Source organism: Nothobranchius furzeri, chromosome 6 (genome assembly GCF_043380555.1).
Source record: "Nothobranchius furzeri strain GRZ-AD chromosome 6, NfurGRZ-RIMD1, whole genome shotgun sequence".
Lineage (NCBI taxonomy): Eukaryota > Metazoa > Chordata > Actinopteri > Cyprinodontiformes > Nothobranchiidae > Nothobranchius > Nothobranchius furzeri.
The window spans coordinates 63,686,297-63,711,563 of NC_091746.1; the positions used below are offsets into that span (position 1 = coordinate 63,686,297).

Sequence of the window (25,267 nt, forward strand, 5' to 3'; positions counted from 1 at the left end):
GGAGTAGGAAGTGACACCACCATCAGCATCAGCTCTGAGGATGTTTTGCGATCGGCAAACGAAATGTTAGCATGGTAAAGAAAGACCTTTCCTGTGTTTTAAAAAGAACCAAAAATGGAACTTGATTCGAGGACACGTCGCATTGTGGGTGATTCATCTTTGAGATTTGGTTCTTAACTATCTGTGATTGGATTTTCTCCCAACAGGAAACCACTGAATAAATGTAAAATGGGCTCATTAGTCATCTGGGCACAATTCACAGTTTAATGTGTAATTTTCAGAGTGCTGCAGCCCTGGAAACGCTCCAACAACAACTCAAACACACAAGGTGTAATTAGCTGAAGTTCTGTTCTTCAGCTGCAAGCTTTTCTGACAGAAAACACTGACATACTTCTCATTTCCCAGTTATTTTTAGTGAGCTGTCTGGTTATAAATTAATCTTTTGTGACTCTACTATAAACATTTTGGTGTTTGGATCATAATTTAAGCCTATGAGATCACAAATATTCAACCACACAAAAAAATAATTATTACTAATAAAACATGTACACTCAACTCAGTAAAGTGACTACAATGAGAAGCGAAACATCTTCTGTGTACATTAATAAGGGAAAAATGAATTTAATTGATTTTAGCAAATAGCTGCACTATAACAAAGCATGAAAAACTGATGGGGGTCTGAGTACTATCTGTACCCACTGTAAGTACATTTTATTTTTATAGCACTTCCGTCAGGAATCTTGGCGTGACCTTTGACCCAGCTCTCACCCTGGATTCTCATGTCAGTTCTCTTGTTCGCTCTTCCTTCTTCCATCTCAGGAACATTGCTAAGCTGAGTCCCATTCTGTCTCACTCTGAACCTGAGACAGTTATCCACACCTTCATCTCCTCACACTTAGACTACTGTAACTCTCTTTTCACGTGTCTGAGCAGAACCTCCCTGAACCATCTACAGGTGGTTCAGAATGCCTGTGCTCGGCTTCTGACCAAGTCCTCCAAACACACTCACATCACCCCACTTCTCCTCCAGCTTCACTGGCTGCCAGTCAACTTCAGGGTTCATTTCAAGATCCTGGTTCTGGTCTATAGGGCCTTACATGGACAAGCACCATCTTACATTGGTGATCTTCTTAGTCCCTACACCCCCAGCAGGTCCCTGAGGTCCAGCCTACTGGTTGTGCAGCACCAGGTTAAAGACCAAAGGTGACCGATCATTTGCTGCTGTGGCCCCCAGACTCTGGACCTCTCTCCCCCTGAGCCTGAGATCAGTGGACTCAGTGGTCTCCTTTAAAAAGCAGCTGAAGACTCACTTGTTCAAGCTGGCTTTTGTATGATCTTCTTCACCACTCTCTCTTTATTCTGCTCTCCCCACCTATCTCACCTTCATCAGGATCCACTGATTTCCCTCTTCCCTATTCACTCTCTCACTTTCTTAACATATTTTTTATAAATCACAATTGTCAGTTTTTTTGCTCTTTTTAAATATATTTTTAACCATTTTCTAAATTATTTTTCGTATTTTTACATTTTTTGTTTTTGTGAAGCGCCTCATGATTTTTATCTTGAGAGGCGCTATACAAATGATACTTTCTTCTTCTTCTTCTTCTTCTTCTTCTTCTTCTTCTTCTTCTTCTTCTTCTTCTTCTTCTTCTTCTTCTTCACAGACAGAGAATCACAACGTGATTCACATAGATTAAAAACAAATCATAAAGTCATAAAATCATAATGACCACTACCACTTACAAACTTAGCAATGCAGTAAATGCAGTGTGTGCAGATTTAATATAATTACCTGTTTACATCACATTATAACTTGGATGAAATAAACTATAATTAATTTTGACCTCACAATGTTTTTGCATGTGTGTGCATGTATTTATTTTATACATGTATTAATTTCTAGTGAAGGTCAGAGATAACCATTATGCCTGCGCATGGACACAGTTTTGACTTTAGATGTTGGAAGTACACATATCAAACTACAGCCTAGAGGCTCTTTTATGCAATGTCAGGAATGCAGAACTGTCAAGTACACAGGTGCCAGGAACGGCCAATCACACGTTAGCAAGTATCAGCAGAGCCAATAGATGAGCTTATCGATGGTTCTCCTGGGAAACAGGCTTCAACACAAGCGGACACTATAGACGACATACAGATGCAGGTTAATTCCATTAAACTGTCAGCCCCAGCCAGCATGCATAGGTGGGCCTTATGTGGATATATATGGGCAAACCCTGTAGACAAACCTTGTTGGGACACAAGTTTGGGTCCCAACAAGGTTTGTCTGCAGGTTCCTTGGTGGCCCCACAGGGGTTTGCCCACAAATATTTCAGTGGGCCTTACATGGGTTTTCAGAGCGACCCGGATGGTTTGACCCATACATTGGCCTCTCCTCCTTGAACCGCCACCTTATCGTGGTGGAGGAGTTTGAGTGCCCTAATGATCCTAGGAGTTAGGTTGTCTGGGGCACTTTGTGCCCCTGGTAGGGTCTCCCATGACAAATTGGTCTTAGGTGAAGGGTGAGACAAAGAACGGTTCAGAGGATCTTTCATGGATGTACAATCAAAGAGTCGGAGTACCCAGCCCAGAGGGTTACCGCGGTCCCACCCTGGAGCCAGGCCTGGGGTTGGGGCCCATGAGCGACTGCCTGGTGGCCAGACTTTCGCCCATTGGCCCCGGCAGGGCCCAGCCCGAACCGGATACATGGGCTCATTAACTGTGGACCCACCACCCGCAGGAGGAACATGAAGGGTCCGGTGCAGTGTGGATCGGGTGGCAGACCGAGGCGGGAGCCTTGGCCGTCCGATCCCCGGACATGGAAACTGGTTTTTGGGACATGGAGCGTCACCTTGCTGGCGGGGAAGGAGCAGGAGCTTGTGGCAGAGGTTGAGCGGTACCGGCTAGATATAGTTGGACTCACCTCGAAACATATCATTGGCTCTAGAACCCAAGTCCTTGAGAGGGGGTGGACACTCTCCTTTGCTGGAGTTGCTCTGGGTGAGAGGCGGAGGGCTGGGGTTGGCTTTTTGTTAGCCCCAAGACACTCTACCTGTGTGTTGGGGTTTACCCCGGGGGACGAGAGGGTAGCTTCCCTGCGCCTTCAGGTCGGGGAACGGGTCCTGACTGTTGTTTGTGCTTATGGGCCAAATATCAGTTCAGAGTACCCACCCTTTTGGAGTGCTAGATAGTGCTCCATCAGGGGACTCCATTGTCCTGCTGGGGGACTTCAATGCTCACGTGGGCAATGACAGTTTATGGACCTTAAGCTTAGGATTGGGGTGAGCGGAAGGTTAAATAGTTGAATAATGTCTGTATGACCGCGCGCGTCAAACAGTGACGCCAGCGGAGCCATGTGACCCACCATGTCCCTAATCGTCTTATCCTGACGCGCTGGGGCGTCCCGATTCATCATATATTGATGCTTGGTCACATTCGTCCTATTTTGACGCCATGGGTGTGAGAATGTGTTGGGTCAGAATGCCTCCTGGACGCCTCCCTGGGGAGGTGTTTTGGGCATGTCCTGCCGGCAGGAGGCCTCTGGATCGACCCAGGACACGTTGGAGAGGTTACATCTCCAATCTGGTCTGGGAACGCCTTGGGGTCCTGCCGGAGGAGCTGGTGGAGGTGGCCGGGGAGAGGACGGTCTGGAGCTCCCTAGCTAGGATGCTGCCCCCGCGACCCGGATAAGCGGAGGGAGACAACGCTGACAACGACATTGACCTGTTAAAATATTTGTGGGCTAAATCCTGTGGAGTCTGACCTCACCTCTCTCCACTTATTCAGGTCTGGGTCACGGGGGCAGCATCCCAAGTAAGGCCTCCCAGGCAATCCTCTCCCTGGCCACGCCCGCCAGCTCTTTAGCTGGGACACCCAGGCATTCCTTGGCCAACCTACAGATGTATTTCCTCCAGGTAGTCCTGGGTCAACCCTGTGGAGCCACCATTCAAACTGCAGACAAACCATGTTAGGACCCATACAGTTAGACCATGCATGTCAATATAGGGCCCACCTATGTATGCTGGCTGGACAGAAAGTAATAATTAGATGAACACCTACGACTGACTAATTTTACATGTCAAGTTGATCCAAGATGGCCACAGCTTGTCAAAGAAGACAGATTATGGAATCGTCCCTTTCACATCCTGTTGTCCTGCCATGTAGTCTGCCTTTATAAACACTCCAAACATGATTAAAAACCATCCATTGGCATTGACGTCAAGGAACAGCTTTTCTACTTTGAGCCCTTCTGCATATCAAAGCTCCTCATCGCACCTGTAACCAATCAAGGAGTCTGTGGGCGAGGCCAGCGACAACTTATTTGCATTGAATGGGGGGGGGGGGGGGGGGTTCCAGTACCGGAACTTCAGGGTAAATGCAGCGAGGGGGAAAGTGCCCAGGAGGTCCAAAGGCCCAGTCCTCTTAGCTGTCCTGTCTCCATTTACAGTTTGGCTCTGTAAGGAATGTGCTAAAATGACAGCACATTGGGATCACAGCGTTGGGAGTTGCGTCATCAATTGGTGAAAAACACACGCCTAAATGCCGGTTCTCCACCCCGTATGCATTTCCTATTTCCTACCGAGTGGACATCATGTACATCTGAGTTTCAGTCAGTCGGCAGCATTCCCACCCACCAACTGCACCAGGCCTTTTACCGAGCCAGTCCAAGTACCTGATCAGGCACTCAGAAGGTTCCTGAAAACAATCGTACGGCTGGCCCTTTCAAGTGGAGACACGCACATGTCGTGAGTTTCCTGTAAACTTACCCTGAAGTTTCGGTAATGGAAACACACCTAAAGTGACAGAACCCTGAAACTGTGAAGAATAAAGCTTTATGCAAGACTTTTGTTTTTGCTTTCAATTTACAAGGTCAGTGACCTCCACAGTTAATTCTCAGTCAAATCCCCTTTACTGACTTCTGTCTTTTAGCTTTGGGTAATTGGGTGTAAAAGTTCTCTTTTGGAGTTTTCTGGTGAGACTCACTCTGGTTTGTTATGGGTGGCAGACAGCTTTGATTCAGTCTAAACCTGCTTGTCTCTTTTTGTCCCCACAGGCTAAAGATTCCCTCCACTGACCAGACTGAGGAGCTTCACCATCCAAGATCAACAGTCCCCACTTTAGCACTGTCTGGTTATGCCCATTCAATGGAAATGTGCGTTATCAGTTAGCCTCTATCTTTATGGCATTTGGCTGACTTTTCAGGCCTGAAAAACTACTTTCCATTTCTTTGTGTCTTGGAGTTCAAGAACAGAGAAAATAGGCACTTTAAATTTGCAGCACCTGGTGCGATAGAAGTGTATTAGAGCTGAAGTAAAAGTCATTCAGTGCCAACTGCCCCGTTGCCAAAATGGATAAAGCACCAAACAACAGGGCTTCCTTGGCCAAAGGTGCCAAGGACATTGCAAAGGAAGCCAAAAGGCATGCTGCCAAGAACTTCAGCAAAGCTGTTGATCAAGCCTCAGATGAATATTCAGCCCATCGCAGCTACAACCGCTTTCACAACGAGGATGAGGAGGAAAACAACTACAACACTTACACTCAGCCAGATGGTCACTATGCTGATAACGCCGCCAATGATGAAGAGGGGGCGTCCAGTGATGCAACAGAGGGCCATGATGATGAAGACGAGATCTACGAGGGAGAGTATCAAGGTGTGCCGGCCTACAATGAGGGGAAGACAAAGGATGGTCAAGTGGCACTTGGCCAGCCGGTTTCTGACAGCGTCAAGAGTCGCAAGGAGCTGGAAAATGAGAGACAGGCAGACGAGGAGGAATTGGCTCAGCAGTATGAGCTGATCATGCAGGAGTGTGGTCACGGGAGATTCCAGTGGCAGCTGTTCTTCGTACTTGGCCTGGCACTCATGTCAGATGGTGTGGAGGTGTTTGTAGTGGGTTTTGTCCTGCCAAGTGCCGAGACAGATATGTGTGTCCCCAACTCTGGCGCTGGATGGCTCGGTAAGAGTTTTTACACTTCACACAGATACGCCTACTGCTTGTTTTCTTCTGGCATGCAATGTTGTTCTCAACCTTTAATAAAACAGATTATAACTATCTATTCTTTGGAAATCAGACAGGAGCTGGCTTCAAAATTTCACTCTTAGCCATGAAGCATTCATTTATTTCATGACAGCTTAATCGGTCAAAGGTCAACTTCACTGAAAAAGCATTATTTATTTATTATTTCTGATTGTAATCAGTCACTCTGAGTTTGTCCTACCCCTGATGTTGACCTCCCTTTATTGGCCCAACGGGTGATTAGTCAGTAGTTATCAACGGCGGTGGGCTCCTGTTTTTTCCAGCTCTGAGGTATCCCTAAGATTAAGCTAATGCAGTTGAGGGCTCATTCGGAATCAGTTCTACATACATTTGTATTGTCGCGCCCGGACTATTGCGTTGCTATAAATGCTGGTGCGAGTTCGGGTGAACTTGCTCTTCTTCCGCTTGATCAAAATTCAGCTGCACAGTTCCTGACTGGCTCTAGGAGGTGAGAGCACATCACTCGTGTGCTGGCCCAACTTCACTGGCTACCAATTAAGTATCAGGTTAGGTTTAAGATCTTGCTCCATGTATAAGGCCCTATAGGGCACCGCAACCTATCTCTCTGCACTGTTCCATAGAAAAGCCCCCTCGTAGGCCCTGTGCTCTCCAGACAGGGACCTTCTGGAAGTCCCACACTCTAAATACAACTGGCAGGGTGACCAGGTGTTTTCTGTGATGGCCCCAAACCTGTGGGGCTTCCGTTGCTTGTGAAGCAGGCATCCTTCATCCAGTCTTGTTTAAAAACACACTTTTATTGATTGGCCTTCTTCCCTGAGTTCCTTTGTTTTATTGGTGGCAAGTTCCCCTGAGTTTTCAGGTCATACCTGGGGTTTTATTTATTTACTTTTTGTATTTTAGTCTTTTTTTAAATTATTTTTTTATACACTGTCTCTCTTTTGTCCATTTTTATCTTGTTGTACTGTGCTGGTGTAAAGCAACTTGGGCCTCCGAGAAGGTGGTGGAAGGTGCTACAGAAATAAAGATGATGATGATGCAGGCCGAATATGAAAATAGTCTTCTACACCCCTTTCCTGCAGTATTTTAAATCAAAACAAAATCCACAGAGATCCAAATGTGGCATTTTTCTCCTCATGGTAAATTTGCTGCTCATATCTTTCATGTTATTGAGGTTAGAGGTTTTGGCGGTGAGACAACACATTTTAGAGAAATTATCTTGCTGATGATGAAGGAATAAAATGATGATTTGTTAGCAGGAATTAAAATGTTAGGTGTTACTTTCACTCAGAATTTCAGTGCCGTAGAAACAGCTATCAAGTTGTCATGGCACCAGGTATATGGATCTGAGAGTAGGAGGTGTCATTACTCCGACTCTTGGAAAAAAGTGATTTTGTGTGTAATTTCACCTCATTATTCTCTCGCTGAGCTCCCAAAACAGCTGCAAAGACTTACTCTAAAACATGCTTATAAAGGTAAATTAACATTTGCAGAGTTTTTCAGTTCTGCCATGATGTCATGATTATGTGGTGTTCTAATCATAGATGAGGGAGAGTGCTAACCTTTACTATTCACCCTGGTTTCTCCTGGATTCTGACTCATCGCTCTGTGGGAGAAAGGTGGCAAAGAATAGAAAGAATGAGTCATTTTACCAACTGCATGCATAATGGATGTGTGTACATGCTCACTTGTGAGGAGTAAAGCTTACACAACAGAACCAATTAGTGCTTTTATCGCATATCTACTGAGAAGGTCAATGACTGTCTAACTGGTTGATGAGGGCATCTTCAGCAGTGGTCCTGTCTGTGTGAAGAAATGATAAAATCAAATACTTGAATAAAGAATCTAATTGAGAAATCTTCATGCAGCATCTGCAGTTCAGCAGTGAAGTGTTTGTTTTCACCATTAGGAGTGCAAATAAAATGCTCATAACTGACATGTTATATTTATAAAGGAACATTATAAAGTCTGGTGGGTTTGCTTTAGGTGAAACCAAGCAGGTCCCCAAACTGATGCCCTGAACAGAAATAAAGTCAACGTCTTCGATGTACGCATTCATCACATTTTTATTGCAGTTTCATAAACAACATAACTTGCAGTAAAATGTTTCAAGCATGCTCTTTTGAGTCTTTCCTTTCAAACGTAACACATTCTCACATCTGAAGCGGCTGGAACTGACGAAGGGTGACCAAGCGTCTGTGCCAGAGCGTCGCTTTCCGACTCCCGCGGTAAAACGGACATTTCACCGACATTTAACATCTAACCTCTAACCTTCCCCTCGCCCCCATAACCTTAACCCAGTTTCTTGTTCTAAGTGTGTTAACCGTGTTTGAGAGGAACGATACAACAAGAAACAAAGTTTTGAGGGGAAGGTTAAACAGCGAGACGGTAAAGGTCACAATTCGTTAAAATCTCCATTTTACCGCAGGTGTTGGAAAGCGACGCTCTGGCACAGCGCATCGCCTCCCGTCGCGTTGGGAGCCCCATCGCGTCAGAAACAAACGCTTGGTCTCCCTTCGCCAGTTTCAGCCGCTTCGGGTGTGTGAACGTTTTGCGTCAAACGACGTTCACTTCTTCCCCTTCTGAAAGCTCGTGCACATCTTGTGGTGTTTTGAATAAAAAAAGATTAAATGCTTTCATAATTTTTTTTTCATCCCCACATTGCTCTTTGGTGCCCAATTGGTTTAATTTCTGAGCATGAACATTTCTGAAAAGTTTACAAAACAGTAGTTTTTTAATGTGTTCATAGCAGCTTTTCTCTGTTTTATCAGTCAGACTGCGTCCTGGGTTACCAGATTCAAACAGAGTGTTGTCAAACCACAGGCCTGTTTCCACAGCTGGAACTTCTGAGTCATTTTACCAGATGTTCACAACAGTGTCTTCGTTTTATCAGGCCGGCTCAAAAAAATCGCTTTCTGGGTCATTTCAAGCAACCTGCTTTGGTGTGTGAACTCAGAAATGATCCAGTAGAGTCGCTGGGCGGGACTTGTGGTTAACTCATGCTGATTGGTTGTAACTAAGTTGGAAATTACATCAGCAGACGTCACTAAAACACCAGCATTTTAAAATATTGGAAGAGTTGCTGGTGGAGTAGAATAGAAGGAAAATGAAAGAAGCCAGGATGCTGCTTTAAAATAGCTGTTTGTAAACTTTCAGTGTGGAAAATGTGGTGGAAATCCACATTTTCATTTACACTGCTTTAAGCTCTCCTACAGACTGTCATAGAAAATGATGTGTCCTCTGGTCACCGAACACCACGTTTTACATCGCACAGCCTCTCGAAACGGACTTTGACAGAATAAAACATATTAACTGATTTTTTTTCATGTCCTTGGGCGCCTTTTGGCACTGATCATTGCGAAAATGGTCGTGATGTGCTGATATCTTAGCGAAGTCCTGATTAAGCCATTAGGGACAGAACGGCTGAGAGGACCAAACCAGCAAATGCAAATGCAGCTGTAGCGATTCTAAACTGAGTATCTGAGAGGATCTGTGACTATTTGTGTAATTTGTCTTTCTGTTGGTCTTGTGCTGGATTTGAAAAGAAAAGCTGATTGGAGCTTTGATTGTTAAATAATAGATAAAAACATTTATTATTATATTTCTCGACATTTGGCTCGAGACTTTGTAGAAACGAAAAGGAAAAGTGAACGTAATCCATTTTGGAATGAGGCTGTAACATCACAGCACATGGAAAAAGTGATGCTCTGTGAATACATTCAGGATGCATTTAAATATTTTTAATCATGTATTTAGAGAGATTTAAATATACCATCTACCCCACCATTCCAGTTTATTTCTATAAACTGTAAAATACAGGATGGGAGCCGCCCAAAGTGCTGCACAGGCAGAGTCAATTAAAACCGAATAAAGGCAAAAACAATGAGGATCAAAAATACTGAACAATAATAACAGATAAAAACGATAAGAAACACATTAAAACAATAATGGGAAGTGAGTTCCACAGCTTGGGGGCAGCATGGACAAATGCTCGTTCACCCCTAGATTTGTAGCACATCTGAGGAGTGCAGAGCACCAACAGATCAGCTGACCTTAACGTGCGCGTAGACACGTAAGGGGTGAGCAGGTCAGACCGATGACGAGGTGCCAGGTCATGCCAGGTTGGTTATTAAGACCAAAAAGATAATTAAATAATAACATGTCTCTGAAAAGTTGTTCAAAAATGCTAAATACTGCTAAATATAAGTGCTTTTTAAAATTATAGCTTTGCAGTTGATGCACCGCAGCCTCCGGCTGCACCTGCTGCCCTGAATGAAGTATTGAAATGTCCACTTCATATGAAGTGTTCCTGACAAAACCTGGACACAAGTGCCTAATTATCAGCTGAGTGGCCTCTGAAGGCAGGTGAACAATACTTCAATGCAAACTCAAAAGCATTCAGGCATTCAGGTCTGCATCAGTTGCTTAAATAATCTGATAATAAGCCAAAATAAATGCATCTTTTTACACTCATCAGATCATCTGATCAAGTGCTGAAGAGGATCAGATTTGGAAACTTGTAAAAAATTGTTCACGCTCTCATTTCTGATGAATCCAATTAAATTTCATGTAAATTTCAGTCAAACAATGTCTTAAATAAGAACCAATGTCTTCATTAGCATAATGTTTAACCGTATCTGCTCTAGATAATCTTCTGTTCTTGGTAATGTCATCTAAATGGTGTGGCTTCTGTGATGTTCCAGTGTTTTCTCTGCCCTCCATTGTCTGTCCTTTCAGGCTATTCTCACGCTCTAATCCTTTTATTACACACTCTCGAAGCCTCTCGGTGTCTCGTAGGCGTGCCGGTGATCTGGAGATATGGACTAGGGTTAATCTCTGCAGTATTGTGCCTTGCTGCAGTTTAGCCATGGTAGACTGGCTCACGTACCTCCCTGGAGAAAAAGACGGAGAAGGAAAAGGCTGCTTTTATGCTCTTCCTCTCAGCGTGCTCGCCTTCTTTTTTTCTCTTCTCCACATACAACTTGAATGTGTCTGTGGGTGTTTTCCTGCATCTGTTATCATTTGGGGTTTTGTGCTTGCTTGGCTGAAGTCATTATGTAGGTGTAGCGGAGAGTGACCATCTCAGAGATATGATCTAAATTAAAATCTTCTGTCCTACTGATGTGATGATTTTGTGGTCGGTTTGCATAAATCATGCAATGTTGCAATCAATGCAATGCTGCAAGGGAATAATTGATTGTTACAGTCTCCCTCCCCAAAAATTATGTACATATTTACTTTTCTGCCAAAGAAGTGAAAATTTCTATCTGAAATTGTCTCGAGGTGCAAAGAGAGAAAAGGAAGTCAGATCATGAATTTCCTTTAAGAATAAAAGGCAAAGAAGTACCTAAAATGACTCAAAAACGGTATGAAATACAAATGTAACATCTGCTTACTAGGGATGTAAGAAAATATCGATATGACAATATATCGTGATATTTTCCCCAGCAATATTATATCGATATTCAAAAGCAGTGTATTGGAAATATCGATATGGCAATATATCGTGATATTTTTTCCTGCGATTATTACATTGATATTCAAAAGCTGTGTATCTAATTCCTGAAAGAATTTACATGCAAACATTTGTGTATTTTCTTTTCGTTTTGCGCAATTCAATCACCAATCGCTAGTTGGCAGCAGTGTGCAACGAGTTTGTTTCCACTACTGAAATGTAAATCCCTCCATCATGGTTCAGATACCTCATGTTAAACATGTTACGTATCAGTTTGAACTGTTTATTGAACATTCTTACAATAAGTTCAGTAAAAAAATTGCTTGTAACGTCTGACTGAATGTATCGCAATATATCGTGATATATCGTATCATTTCCCCTGTATCGTGATATGTATCGTATCGCCAGAATTTCAAAAATACACATCCCTACTGCTTACGGTCTTTTTCTTGTCATGCCTGCTGTCAGATCAGACTTTTTGAACACACAACTCAACACTGCTCAAGTATTTTGTACATGGCCCAGAGAATTATTCTGTCCTGCATCTCGTCCATGTCCACGTATCCACCTCTCTGCTGGAGAAATGCCCCGATCACCTCCCGACTCCTCTTGATTTGGACAGAACTCGTTCTAGGCCTCAGGAAAATTCTTTTTATGTGTAAATGCACATGTAAAAAAAGTCTTTATTCGTCTCTGAATCCCAACATCTATTTATGTTTTTCTACTGTTGAAAGGTCAGCCGTGATAAATCAGATAGATTGTATGCGAAACCCCCCTTTCTATTCTTTTCTGTTGCCATGTGGGACTCTACTGCCTTTATAAACCCTCCAAAAGTGAAAAATCTTGTCCAGTCGTTTTCTGTTAGTGTTTAATTTAGAAATTATGTGCCTAAAATAAGCCATTTTAAAATGGCTAAATTTGTGACATCGCAAATGGGGAAATTTGTGTAAAATGCTGTCTCACCGCTCAGGGCTGGAGGAGCAGCAGCTCTAACCTGAGCCCCTCCCAGGTATCAGCGTTTAGCAGCCGTGAGAAGAAAAGGGGTGGGCATAGCCGACAGTGACAGAGCCGTGAAACGGCCCAACTGGAAGGTGTGGAAACTGTCAAGTATAAAACAGCAGAAATCACTTTTTGTGAGAGGGATTTTATGCAAATAAGCTTCTAAACATGTTCTATTTTTCTTTTATATTGCCTTGGGACACACAAACATTAAAAAATGTGTGAAAGAAATGAACATCTTCAACTGAATGAATGGACTAACAGTCAGAGCAAGGGAAGGCCATCTTTCCGACCGGAACTAAAATACTAAAATTTGATGACAGCAAAAAGCTACAGAGTTGTTTAAAGTGGTTGATGTAACCAGATTTTACCACAGGATGTCATTTTTACTTCAGTTCTACATAATGCACCTTTAAAGTGTCACTTTTCAATGTTATTTACAGATTTATACAGTTTTATACAGCTTTGGCACCTCCAGGGAAGCCTATGTAATGTTTAATATTTGAGTTTTGAGGCAGAAGTGATCTTGGTCTGGCTAAAACTAGCTCATCATTCTAGGTAAGACGTTATTTTTTTGTATTCTTTCCTGAGAGTAGCACACATTCACACACACATTAAATGATTCCTGCTATGTCTCTGGGTGAACTGGGTCAGTCTTTTAACCATTTATTTTCTAATACATTTTCAGGTGCAGTAGTGATCAGTGGTGAAAAACAAATCACTTACTGTTGATGTAATTAATGTCTGAGGAGTGTGCTTAGCTCCTGAGGTTTTCCTGCTCCTCTCTCACCACCACCCTCTGTCTGTCTTCTCTCCTCCACTGCCTCAGCCCACCTATCAGTCACTCTTGCTCCTCTGGGAATCTCTTCATCTGTCGAAGTCCTCCAGTGCCTTCCTAATGTTCTGAATGTTCCAGCAGAGAAAATCTGCACTCACCTTAACTGCAAGGATTTCTGTGTGTCTGCCTGTGCCCTCCTCTCATCCAAGCCAGGATTTTGCATGGCTGGGAGGAACAAAAACAGAGCAGAAACTGAGGCGTCAAGAGAGAATAACACTTACACATAAGAGCTAATTACTGTAGGAAAAAGCAGCATGCATGGAGACTGCTCAAGACAACTAAAGCGTTGGCTGAAACTATAATAATAATTATATACACACACACACACACTATCAGCTATATATTCTGTCTACGATGGGCAGAGGCGGAGCTGGCCTAAATGGCGCCCTGTGCGAGATCCCCCGTGACCCCCCCCCCCCCCACACACACACACACACACACACACACAAACACACACACACACAAGAAAAAAAATTACACCTACAACTTTGTTTCAAATTGCGTGGAGTGTATTATATATAACAACATTTGCTAACTGAATACAACATCCAGCTCCTGGCCACCTTCTCACCACTTGTCAAAGTTCTACTGAAATAGTGATGATGACAACACCTGCCATCGCCTTCATTCCTGGGAAATATGAAAGTAGTTGGCACTTAGTAGGTCCTCTTCGAACTAGCTCTGTGCGTATTTTGTCGGTTATTGGTGATGACCACTTGGCTGGGTCTGAAGATAGAGGCTCATCATCACCTTCAATGGGACTCATTGGTTGATAGTTCAGGCTTCTCTATTGACAGAAAACAGAAGCGTAACTCAACACATTACTATGTGGACCATTTCACATATTCTATTAAAATACAATATGTGATATTCAAATTTCTCTAATGTTTGCAGGACACACACACACACACACACTTGTGCAAAACTTACCTGACGTATCTTGTTGGGGAGACGTGGCAGCTGGCTGTCCCTCATCAAGTTCACATATACTGGTAGGTCTTTCTATTGACAGAAAATGGAAGCATAACTCACCACATTGCTATATGGAACAATTCCCATATTCTGTGAAAATACTATTTAAATGTCTATAGCTAAATGTTTGCTGGACACATACACGAGTGCAAAACCCACCTAAAGTATCTTCCTGGGGAGATGTGGTGCCAGCAGACTGTCCCTCCTCGAGTTCAAATACTGGCCTACTGGTATGAGCCGTGGAGGTAGATGGCTGGTCCTCAGTGGCAGCTGATGTCATCCCAAAATATCTGTGTAGGGCTCCTGATGTTGCATAAAACAAACAATACAATCTTCATGTCACGTCTGTTGCTTCAGCATTTTAATTAACATGTTACAATGAGCATTTACAGTTTTCAGCAGTGGTGGAAAGAATTCTGAAAATCTGTACTCAAGTGCAAGTACTGTTACATTGCTAAAATATTACTCATTTACAAGTAAAAGTACTGGTGTTAGAGAAATACTCAAGTAAAAGTACAAATTATTCATAAAAACCTCAGAGTATTATTTATTTTTAACGGCTGATGTCACCATCACTTCTCCAGACTGGGGCTGCCTGGAAATTGTGTGTTTTCCTTTACCAAAAGTTAAAACACCAACAATCTATTAATCATTAATAATTGATAAAATACAAATCAAGTGTTTTTCCCTAATTTTTTTTGTCATTTTAAGTTTTTATTTCCTTATTCAGCAAATGTCTCCGGCACACAAAGAACTAAATGACCAGAGGAGCCACAACTATTGATTAAATATCCATGAATCCATTTTAACTGGTTAAATTCTTCAACTCTCCCACGCTGCTTCAAGGTCACTGTGAGTAAACATAGCCACAGTGTGCAGCACACAACACAACACGATGACATCATCGACTTGTACAGTGCTGAAAGGCGAGACAGTCTCAACTTTCAGCTAAAAAAAGACCGCTCTAGCTATTATAGTTTTTATGTTATGGCAGTTTACAGTATAAACGGGATCTTACTAGCAGGGCACCTCCAGCGGCCCGCTGCCGCTCCATTTTTCGTGGGGTAAATAATACGTAGCTCATTTCCCGAGTCCAAATAGAAAGGCGAATGGCGCCGGCGCGAGACCTGCCGCCCGCCGTCAATGTATTTCAGCAAAATTCTCAACGACTCATTTTAATTTGATAGCGTTTGGTTATCAGCCTTTCGGTTTTCCCACTCTTAGCTTTTCATAAAAGCTCATTTGACAAAGAAAAAGCTAGCGGTTGGAAGTAGTTCTAAATACATGCAACGTAAGAAGCTAGCAAAAGACATTTGAAGGGATCATCATAGCACCATGCAAAACGTACAGATTAGAGAGGTTAGTTAATCAATAAGTTGGGGGACAGGCGGGAAAAATACCAACTAAATAATAAAGAGATGCATACCTGCATCTTTTCCTCGTTTCTCCTCCTCTTCTTTTCTTTTTTTCTGAAATTGGGCACCAGATGGCTTCGACCGCTTCTTCTCCATTATGTTTGTGAGCGGTCCATCATCACTCTCCGAGATCCCTCCGTCCCCCACCTGATGAAGGGCGCTATAGGGCGCACTACAGAGGCGCGGCGGACACAAGGGGGCGCAATAAAATCCCAATATAAACGCAAACAATGACTTTGTTGTGCTTTTATTACAGAAATATTATTATTATCATCACTCATCACTATTATTATTATGAAGAACATGTGATTTCTATGTTTTGTTGATGTATCGGTTGATGGAAGAAAAAAAAATTAAAAGAAAAAAAAATTTAAAAAAAAAAAAGAAATTAAATGCCGCCCCCTCCAGACTGCCGCCCTGTTCGGCCGCACATGTTGCACATATCAAGCTCCGCCACTGACGATGGGCTTGGATAGAGTAAGTTCGTGTTAGAGCAAGGGTGGGCAATTATTTTTTCCATGGGGCCACATGAGAAATAGAAAATATTGTGGAGGGCCGCAGGCCAAAAGGCTGAAGTCAATTATGCATAATATTAATGGTATTTCTTTATAAAAAGCAGTAAATACCATTGTTTTTTCAAGCTGGTAAGAGTAGAAATATGTTATAAATGAGCAAAAAGGAAAAAGTGAGGTTGGCTTACAAAAATGTGATTTATTCAAATTTACCAAGGCAATGGTAAACAAAGTGTGCACATTTGGTTTTTGTTAAACATTTGTGACTTATATTAGTTAACAATTTCAGTCACATTCACTCCAAAACACATTCTGAGTTTCAAATATTGTTGGAAAGAGGTTCTTAGCATTCTACAGACACACAGTATTGTCTGTAAAATAAAATCACTGAACTGTGATCTTGAGAAAGAGGTTTAAAAAAAGTGTCCCAGTTCACTGCTAGTTGCCTACATTTGTGGTCCAAACACCTTATTTTGTGTTTTTAAGCAATTTTTTTCTTATTCAGTGAGAGAAATCTAGTCTCTGCTGGGCTTTAACGAGTGAATCAAAGTCAGGTTGAATGTCTGAGGTGGAGAAGCGAAGCACAGCTGACAAATGATCATCAGTGAGAGAGGATCTTTACCTGGATTTTGTAAACTTCATCATTGAAAATGTTTGTTCACAAATGTAGGTAGAGCTGAAGAGAACCAACATCTTCTAAGCATGTCTCTTCAGGTTTGGAAAGTCCTCCTTAAGAGAAGAGTAGAAATCCCGCAGAGATCCTGAATCTCTGCTTTCAAGTCCCAAACCCTCTTTAGCACTTTCCCCAGGCTGAGCCATCTGACAGCTGTGTGGAGTCCTCAGCAAGAGCCACAAACTGTCTGTGATTCATCGCCTGCGCCCTGATGAAGTTTATTATTTTAGTAACAACATCAGTAACATGGTTGATTTTTAGCACTGACTTGCACAACACATGTTGGTGTATAATACAATGCAAAAACACCTATTTTTGATCTGCATCGATTTCTGTCACTTTATCTTGCATGCGTTTCAAAAGTCCGACATTTTTCCCTGTAAAGCCGGGCGTACACTGTGCGACTTTTTCACTCGCAGCACTCAGCTTCAGCTCAAACTGTACGACTTCCTCGCAGAGCAGATCTCACGAGTCGTGTGCTCACACTGTACGACCCAGTTCTCGCATGCGACCTGACTGCTCACACTGTACGTCTGGTAGCAACATGTCGGCCCTAAAAATGTGCTAAAAATAGCAGTTTTTACTCAACACGTCAGACTTTTTTGTCTTGTTTTGCCTGTTGTCCTTCGGGAGTGCTGCTGGAGAACACACAGGGATTTATGGGGGTTGGACGAGGAAAACGAAATAAAGAAAGTAAATCTGTGTTTTGTGATCAGTTTAATTTGACATGAACACGACAAACACACTTTCTTGACAATCTTTGTGAGTAAAAAAACGTGTAGAAACAAAAACGAACAGCGTGTGTTATTAGGGAAATAGCGAGCGACAAGCGTTGATGCAGGATTGCGCATGCGCCGTGAGTGGTTCTGATACTTTTTGGGTTGCAGCTGCTCGCAGCGCCGCTTCAACAGTGCGATACCCTCACGAGGGACGAGCGAAATATTAAACACACCAGAGTGCGACCTCACGACTGCTGATCGGCGGCTGGTCACGTGGTGTTAATCGCCTCTCGTAACCCCCTGTACACTACACGACCGCTCGGCGCAAAACTCGCCCCGATGTCGTGGCTTCTCGCACGACTGGAAAATCGGCTCAAAAAAGTGAAAAAGTCACACAGTGTACGCCCGGCTGTGACAGTCTCTCCCATTTCAATCCCAGAGTGTCCGTGCACGCATTTACCTCTGTAAAAAGATCACTCCCTGTCGTTGTCCCTCTCATCGACCGCATTGCTGCCCGCTCCTCTGTGAGCTTGAAGTCCGTTATCCCCCGGACAAATACGAGCAGCTGGGCTGTGTCCCGGACATCACAGCTCCCGTCTAATGAGAAAAAGTCAAAACTTGCCACTTCACGTTGCAGCTGAAGCTCCAGGTTCCCCGCAATGTCCTCGATCCTCCTGGTCACGGTTCGCTGTTTTTAGCTATTTTGTGGGATATCACAAAGCTGGTCCTGGTTGCTGCATCCCTGGATGTGTGAAGCTTAGTAAAAAAGCCTTGCTGCTTTAGCAACTTTGCTAGCAAAGCTTCGGATGTCCGTGCCCTCTCAGCATCAGACAAGTTCTTGTATTTTCCCGAGTGTTTCTTGTCGTAATGCCGACTCAAATTGTAGTCCTTAAACACGGCAATCTCCTCCCCTCAAACCAAACACACGGTTTTACCTCCGACTTCAGTAAAAAAAATACTTAGCAGTCCAATTTTTGTTGAAAATCCTGCATTCGGCATCTTTCTTTTTTTTTTTTTTTTTTTGCATGAGCGGACATTTCTCAGGCTACAATCACCATGTCAACCGCGGGCACTTGTTGCTATACGTATTGCGTCATTGTGCACGTAAAATACAACTTCAAAATAAAAGCAATGCAGCCTTAGCCCATGCATGAGGTAAAATGAGAAAATACATTTATTTTGTAATTTCCAATTAACCTTACGCGGGCCGGTCAAAGTCAACCAAAGGGCCGGATGTGGCCCGCGGGCCGTAAAATGCCCAGGTCTGTGTTAGAGTATTAGAATATTAGGAGTTCATTCTGGATGATGGTGGCTCAGGGAGTTCATACTATAATCAGCAGGTTGCTGGTTCAATCCCAAGCTCTATCCATGTCAGTCACTATGTCCTTGGGCAAGACGCTTCACCCTCCTTGCTTGCTGGTGGTGGTCAGAGGGAGCAGCAGTGTCTAAGTTCTGCAGCCTTGCTTCTATCAGTGTAGAAGCTATGACTATATTGTAGCTCATCATCACCAGTGTGTGAATGAATGAAGGATTAGTGTAAAGCACTTTGGAGTTCTGTGACTCAGGAGACTCTGAGGAAGCTGATCCCATCTGTATGCAGCATAGGGACTAAAAGCAGCTTCACCATGTTTGGTTCTGACCCGGGGTTCTACCAGCTGACTGATTCCCAAGGATCTGAGAGCCCTGCTGGGTGTATATACTGGAAGGAGATCCAACATGTAGTTAGGCCACATGCCACTGAGGAATTTACAAACTGGCAGAAGCATTTTGAAGTCGATTCTGTATTTTACTGGTAACCAGTGAAAGGATTTAAGAACAGGAGTGATGTGCTCGGTTCTCTCGGTTCCTGTTAAGACTCTAGCAGTATAGCATTCTGAATATGCTGCATTTGTTTTACAGCTGTTTTGGGAAGACCAGTTAGAAAACCGTTGCAATAGCCTGCTGGGAAAAAGTGCATTTTTGAAGAAGTGTAAAACCTGAGTTATCTGTTTTTGCAAATTCATATATTTCTGATCACGATGCCTGGAGAGCTTATGAAACAAGCTTTGCTGTTTCTGTTTTGGCTCGTTGCCAGGTTCATAGGCGAGCTCGACACACACCTAGTGTGTAAGCCTCATGATGAGTACCTTATTCAGCGTTGGAGTTTTGTGTCTCCAGGGAGTGAACAGCAACCCAGTGAGAGACTGGTTTTGTTGTAGTCATAATAAATACAGTAAATAAAGCAACAATAAAGTTATTATTGACTTTAGAGATTGGGCTCTTGGTTGATACTAAGAGTTGGACAGGAAACCAAACATGGCTGTTTTGCCTTCTTAAAGAGCAAGTCACCCCCAAATCAACTTTTTTTCTGATAAACTATATAAATGTGTGTCTAATCATGCTACAGACACGTGTAGTCAAAAGTTTTGCACTTTAGTGCATTTTTGTGAAAATCTAAATAATCTGCCTAAAACTGTCAGTGTTGTGCCGTTGTCAGGTAAAAACTCTGCACTGCATTTGAATTTAAATCTGCCATCGCTATTGGCTAAGAAGTACCCTAGAATGTTAGCTGGTACCATATGATGTCACAATGTCGTTGTGAGTCTGTGTGTATTTGTTAGCGGCTCCGCCCTCTCGGTCTGCTAGGCAACAGCATTTGTTGCATTTTTCAAACAGGAAGTTGGAGTTGAGTAATACTCTGGTAGGGGGTGACTTGCTCTTTAAGTTGAAACCATTTACCTTGTTCCAAAAGTCTGAGCGGTAAAGTTAATGAGGTTTGGACTTCAAACAGGAAATTGTTGCAGCAGTCACTAATTCTGTTTGGTTAGTTTTCCTGCATCACACATTGAATCCAGTCATCCTATGGGTGCCTTTAACCAACCCTTTACTAATTTACATAAACGCCTGTAAAGCCTGACCTGAGTTTGAACCCTGCTGAAATCACAAATCCAATCTCAGGAGCCTTCATTCTGTATCTCAGCTGCCCCATCCCCATCACCCTCCCTCTCTTTATTACACGTACAAACCCAGCGTGGAAGGAGCCATAAAACAAATGATGTGGCGCTCTCAGACAGCATTTCTCTCTGAACATGAATTTGGGTGTATCTACACAAATCCGAAGGTGTCACCCTTATTGTGCAGAATGCAGCAGTTTTGATGTTCGGTCTGATATGTGTGAGCTATCTCATAGCCTCTTCTTCATATCCTGCAGGAGCCTCCTCTGCAGTGGCAGTGCAAAGATCCAGTGACTGTCACCTGTAATGAATCACTCGCTCTCAGCGCACCTGCGCGGCGTGATAAGACCCTCTATTCGCTGTATCAGTCCCATCACCACAAACACACCAAGGGAAAAAGAAGAGAGCACTTCTTTTCCTTTGCCAGCTCATTTCTGTGCTGCCTCATCAAACAATCCACTTCCACTAGCATTAGCATTTTTATTAACACATACAGAGTAAAGTGAACTATTTACTGGCTTGACAGCCCTCACCCCTGTCAACAGTCCTTTTTCTAAGTGGCTGCAGAGACAGATGCTTGGTTAAAGATGCTCCTGCTGCTCAATGCACAAATGCTAAAGCATCTTTTGTACTATATTGTTGTGACGATTGTCATTATTATCATCTGATTTCACATCCAACAGCATTGAAAAAAAGCAAATTACAGATCTAAACTTGTGCTTCAGTTAGTCATGCCTGCTCTGACGGTAGCAGAACATCATGAAACATAGGCAAAAGTTTAAAATGTGTTAGAAATATCCCCGAAGGCCTGGTTTACACAGAAAGATAATTATGCTGATTTCTGACTCGATCCTCTTCCAACAATCAACAAAATGAGTCCAGTTGACTTAAAGGCTCTAGCAATAATCTTATCAGATGTTCCTGCAGTGTGTGCTGTGTTTAGAGTGCTCTGGGGTCTCATTTATCAAACATTGCATAGAATCCTTACTAAAACCGTACTTAAGCTCAGCAAAAAAATGTACGTATGCCAAGTAGGTTTGTGATCTGTCAAACATGGAGCACACACAGCTACACGCAATCTCCGCTTCATAAATCGGAGACTAACGAGAATGTTTCTCAGCTGCATTTTAGTCACATCCCGCCCTCACCACGCCCACTTACTGCCATAAATAGTCAATGCAAAGTGCCTTGTGGATCTCATGCATTTACATAAGCCGGTTGTTGCAGCGCTCCGCCAATGACATGGCGACCGTAGATCAAGGCAGATCAAGGAAGCGCTATTTCACAGAAGCAGAAATTGCGGTACTTGTGGGTGAGGTGGAGAAATGAAAGGAAGTACTTTTGCAAAACAAATAAGAGAAAATCTACGGAGTGGCACAGCGTTGCTGAAGCCGTCAATGTTGTGAATTCTTCAGAGAGATCTGTGGCGGATATTAAAAAAATGGTCCAATCAGGATTTGATCCCCAGTCTCCAAGGTGAAAGTCACATGTGCTAACCAGTCACCCAAACGGAGATCTCCCTTGACCAAGTAGCCAGGGCGCATGATCAGTCGGGTCACAGTGACAGGACACACACTGTCACAGACGCATGACATTCTGTCTCAATCTGTCCCCCGCTGATATTCTACATTCCGTATTCTGGCTTCAGGCTGTGTGTGTGTGTGTGTGTGTGTGTGTGTGTGTGTGTGTGTGTGTGTGTGTGTGTGTGTGTGTGCGTGTGTGTGTGCGTGTGAGTGTGCGCACACATTTGTGTGTGTGTGTGAGTGTGCGTGCATGTGTGTGAATGCGCGTGCACGTGTGGGGGTCTTGTTCTGTGTGAAAACGAAGCAGTACAAGTGATAATGCTGCAGGATTTCATAATTTTATCCTTCTCAGCAGCAGCACTGCAGGTGCTCTCCATGTCCAAAATGTGCGTAAGCCAGGTCCTTAGTCAACTTAAAGTTGCGCACATTTTTTCGCTAAGTTTTCTTTCATAAATCCTGAAGTTTGCATGGAATGTTGCTAACGCAGTTTTCCAACCCCGTTTTGCGCGTAAGCAAGCTTGATAAATGAGGCCCCTGGTCCGCTCCAAACAGTGTTAGGATCGCTCCAGTCGAGGATATCCATAACGTTGGAATGTCTTGGCCCTATTTCAAGGCCCTATGCTGCCTGTTGAATGTGACTTGCAGCCAATCAGAACGTGAGGCGATGGAGGCTTGCTACAAGTTTCTCTTCCACCATTTACTCCCAAGTTTCTTCTCGATGGGTTCATGTTTGACCGCATCCAAAAATCTTCTTGCTGGTCTTCCTTTTCAGCCTCTTGCCTCACAACTCCAACCTCAGCCTCCTATCTCCATTATCATTATCTCTCCTCCGGACACATCTAGCCATCTCAGTCTGGCCTCTCTGACTTCACCTCTAAAACATCAACGAGCTGTCCCTCTCATGGACTCAGTCCAGATCCTCTCCATGTCACTCCCGAAGAGAACCTCAACATCTTGAGCTCTGCAGCCTCCAGCTCTGCCTCCTGCTTTTTCCTCATAGACTCTATGGTCGCATGTATGCTTCCTGATTATATCCCTATATCTGGTTGTAAAATAGGGACTCCGGACTGATTGACTTATTTATTGCAGCAGTGTACCAAACCGTGAACACAGAAGTGTTGTAAAATAAACTCCCACAGTGGCTTTCAGCCAAGTTCAACGAATCGATCCCCGTTGTGTTATTTTTATAGACTCACTCTGAGTTCTGTCAGTAGCTCGGAGTGACTGAACAGACCTGCGATGCGTTTAGAAGACATCTTAATGGACAAAGTGAGTTTTAATAGGATTCTGTGACAAAAACCTGCAAAGTCACGACCCGGCAGAGAATCCCTAATGCTTCAGCTCTGCCGCTTCTTTCACACTTTGTTTCAGTTAACGGTTTCACAGCCGGACTCGAGTTCAGTGGGAATGATCTGGTGAGTCAAACTTCCTGCCTGCTGCTCTGCAGCAAAAGGAAGAGTGGCAGAATGCTTACAGAAGTGCTGAGGAAACTAAACCATGTTTCTCCTGTGAATTCATAGAATTAAATGTATTAAAAAATAAAATGCTGAGTGCAATAGTGCTGGTTTCATCAAGTCAGCAGACATAAACATTTACATGAAGTTTAGTGGGCTAACTGATTCACCATCGATTAAAAAATGCATCTTTATGAATGGCTTCTGATTGACTGATTGTTTAAAACAGGGGTGTCGAACTCAAGTTCACACTGGGCCAAAATGAAAAACCGGGACGAAGTCACGGGCCAAACTCAATATTTTTTTAAAAAGTGACGGCAAATGTGCACATTTTCCTTTATCTGCAGATATGAACGGTTGAACCTTTTTATTTGGAAACAAACTTATTTTTGCAGTAACACTGAATGTGGAATAACCAAATGACACACGAGCAAGTCGATTTTAAATAAAGCACACACCAGTGGTATTCATTACTTATGTCTCAAATTTAAAATATGTATTTTACTCCTTAAAATCTGCATATATTCAGCATTTCTTCTTATTTTTTAACTTTTGAATCTTTTAAGTGTTTCTATTTTATGTTTCTGGTTTATTTTTTATTCTCCTTTGTTGCTCCTGTAATGAACGTTATTGCTGCTGTGACACCAAGCTTTCCCCACTGAGGGACAATAAAGGGATTTTCTATTTTATTTCTATTTCTATTCTTCTATCTGTAATCTTTCCTGTTTTAAAGTAGGTTTAATTTATTTTCACAGGCCAACAACATAAATAAGAATAGTAATTCTCTTAAATGAAAATGCAATTTCTCACCTATTAACTTTCATGCTTTGGAGCAGAAAAGGTTAATAAAACCAAAACAATTCAATCCCAGTTTTCTCACTCTGATTTCCTGTGACGCTCACCTGTTCCAGCCTGACCTGCATCTGTGGGGTTGGGCTCTGAGCTGAGGAAGGAGTTCATCAGTGAGAAACAGGTGCTCACACAGGTTTGTGCTGCTGGACATGGAGAGCATCTGGACCACGCAGTTGTGTCGGGGAGGGGGATAAAAGCTGCAGCAGCCACAGAGTCATAGTGACTTGAGCGTGTCGCTAAACTGGAGTTAAGTCATCTCGGTCTGGAAGTTGGTCGGTGCGCTTTCTATGTCAGCAAACAGATTAATGAGCTGTCGACTAATTGCTGAATAAACGTGGCGGTGAGTAAGAGGAGTGTTTTCAGTTTGTCCAAGGCGAAGGAAGTAACGCTGCAGATGATGCTAGTTGCATGAACGCTAATGACTGTAAAGACATACCGGTTTTTCTCCTTGAAGCATCAACATGTTCCATCTTGGTTGAAACACCCTTCCTCCTGCATCAATCTCTCTCTTCCTGGGCATTTTGGGATAATGTGTGGAGTTATTTTCACTTGTTGCATTACTTAAACATGGAAGTGGATACACTGCAACCTAGTGGTGAGTCACTGCACTGGGAGCACAATCGCCATGCATTATGGGAAATGTAGTTTATAGTCAATGCGCGCTTTGAAGCAGCATACACTTATTTTAAGACACTTTAATCTCTCGCGGGCCACGTCTGACATGTGATTTAAAAAGATAAATTTAAACTTTGGAGTGAGTTCAGGTAAAACTTGATCTTTGGGGAGGCAGTTAAGTGCCAGTCCCATAACCAAAGTGTTGCAGGTTAGCGCCTCTTCTGTAGCAGTTGAGCTACTTTACCCTTCTTGCCTGCGCTGGTGGTCTGAGGGACCGGTGGTGCCTGCGTACGACAGCCTCATGCCCATCAGTGTCC

General features: G+C 43.1%; 1 protein-coding gene across 2 annotated transcripts in view; it reads left to right on the forward strand.

Moving 5' to 3' along the window:
* LOC107374829 (synaptic vesicle glycoprotein 2C) overlaps positions 1-25,267 on the forward strand; it is a 77,828-nt gene that overhangs the window by 15,110 nt on the left and 37,451 nt on the right. For both annotated transcript variants that reach the window (XM_070552431.1, XM_015943108.3), the window contains one exon: positions 5,051-5,951. In XM_070552431.1, coding sequence (XP_070408532.1) covers positions 5,345-5,951 — 607 coding nt within the window. In that variant the 5' untranslated portion in view covers positions 5,051-5,344. The remainder of the gene's footprint in view (positions 1-5,050; positions 5,952-25,267) is intronic.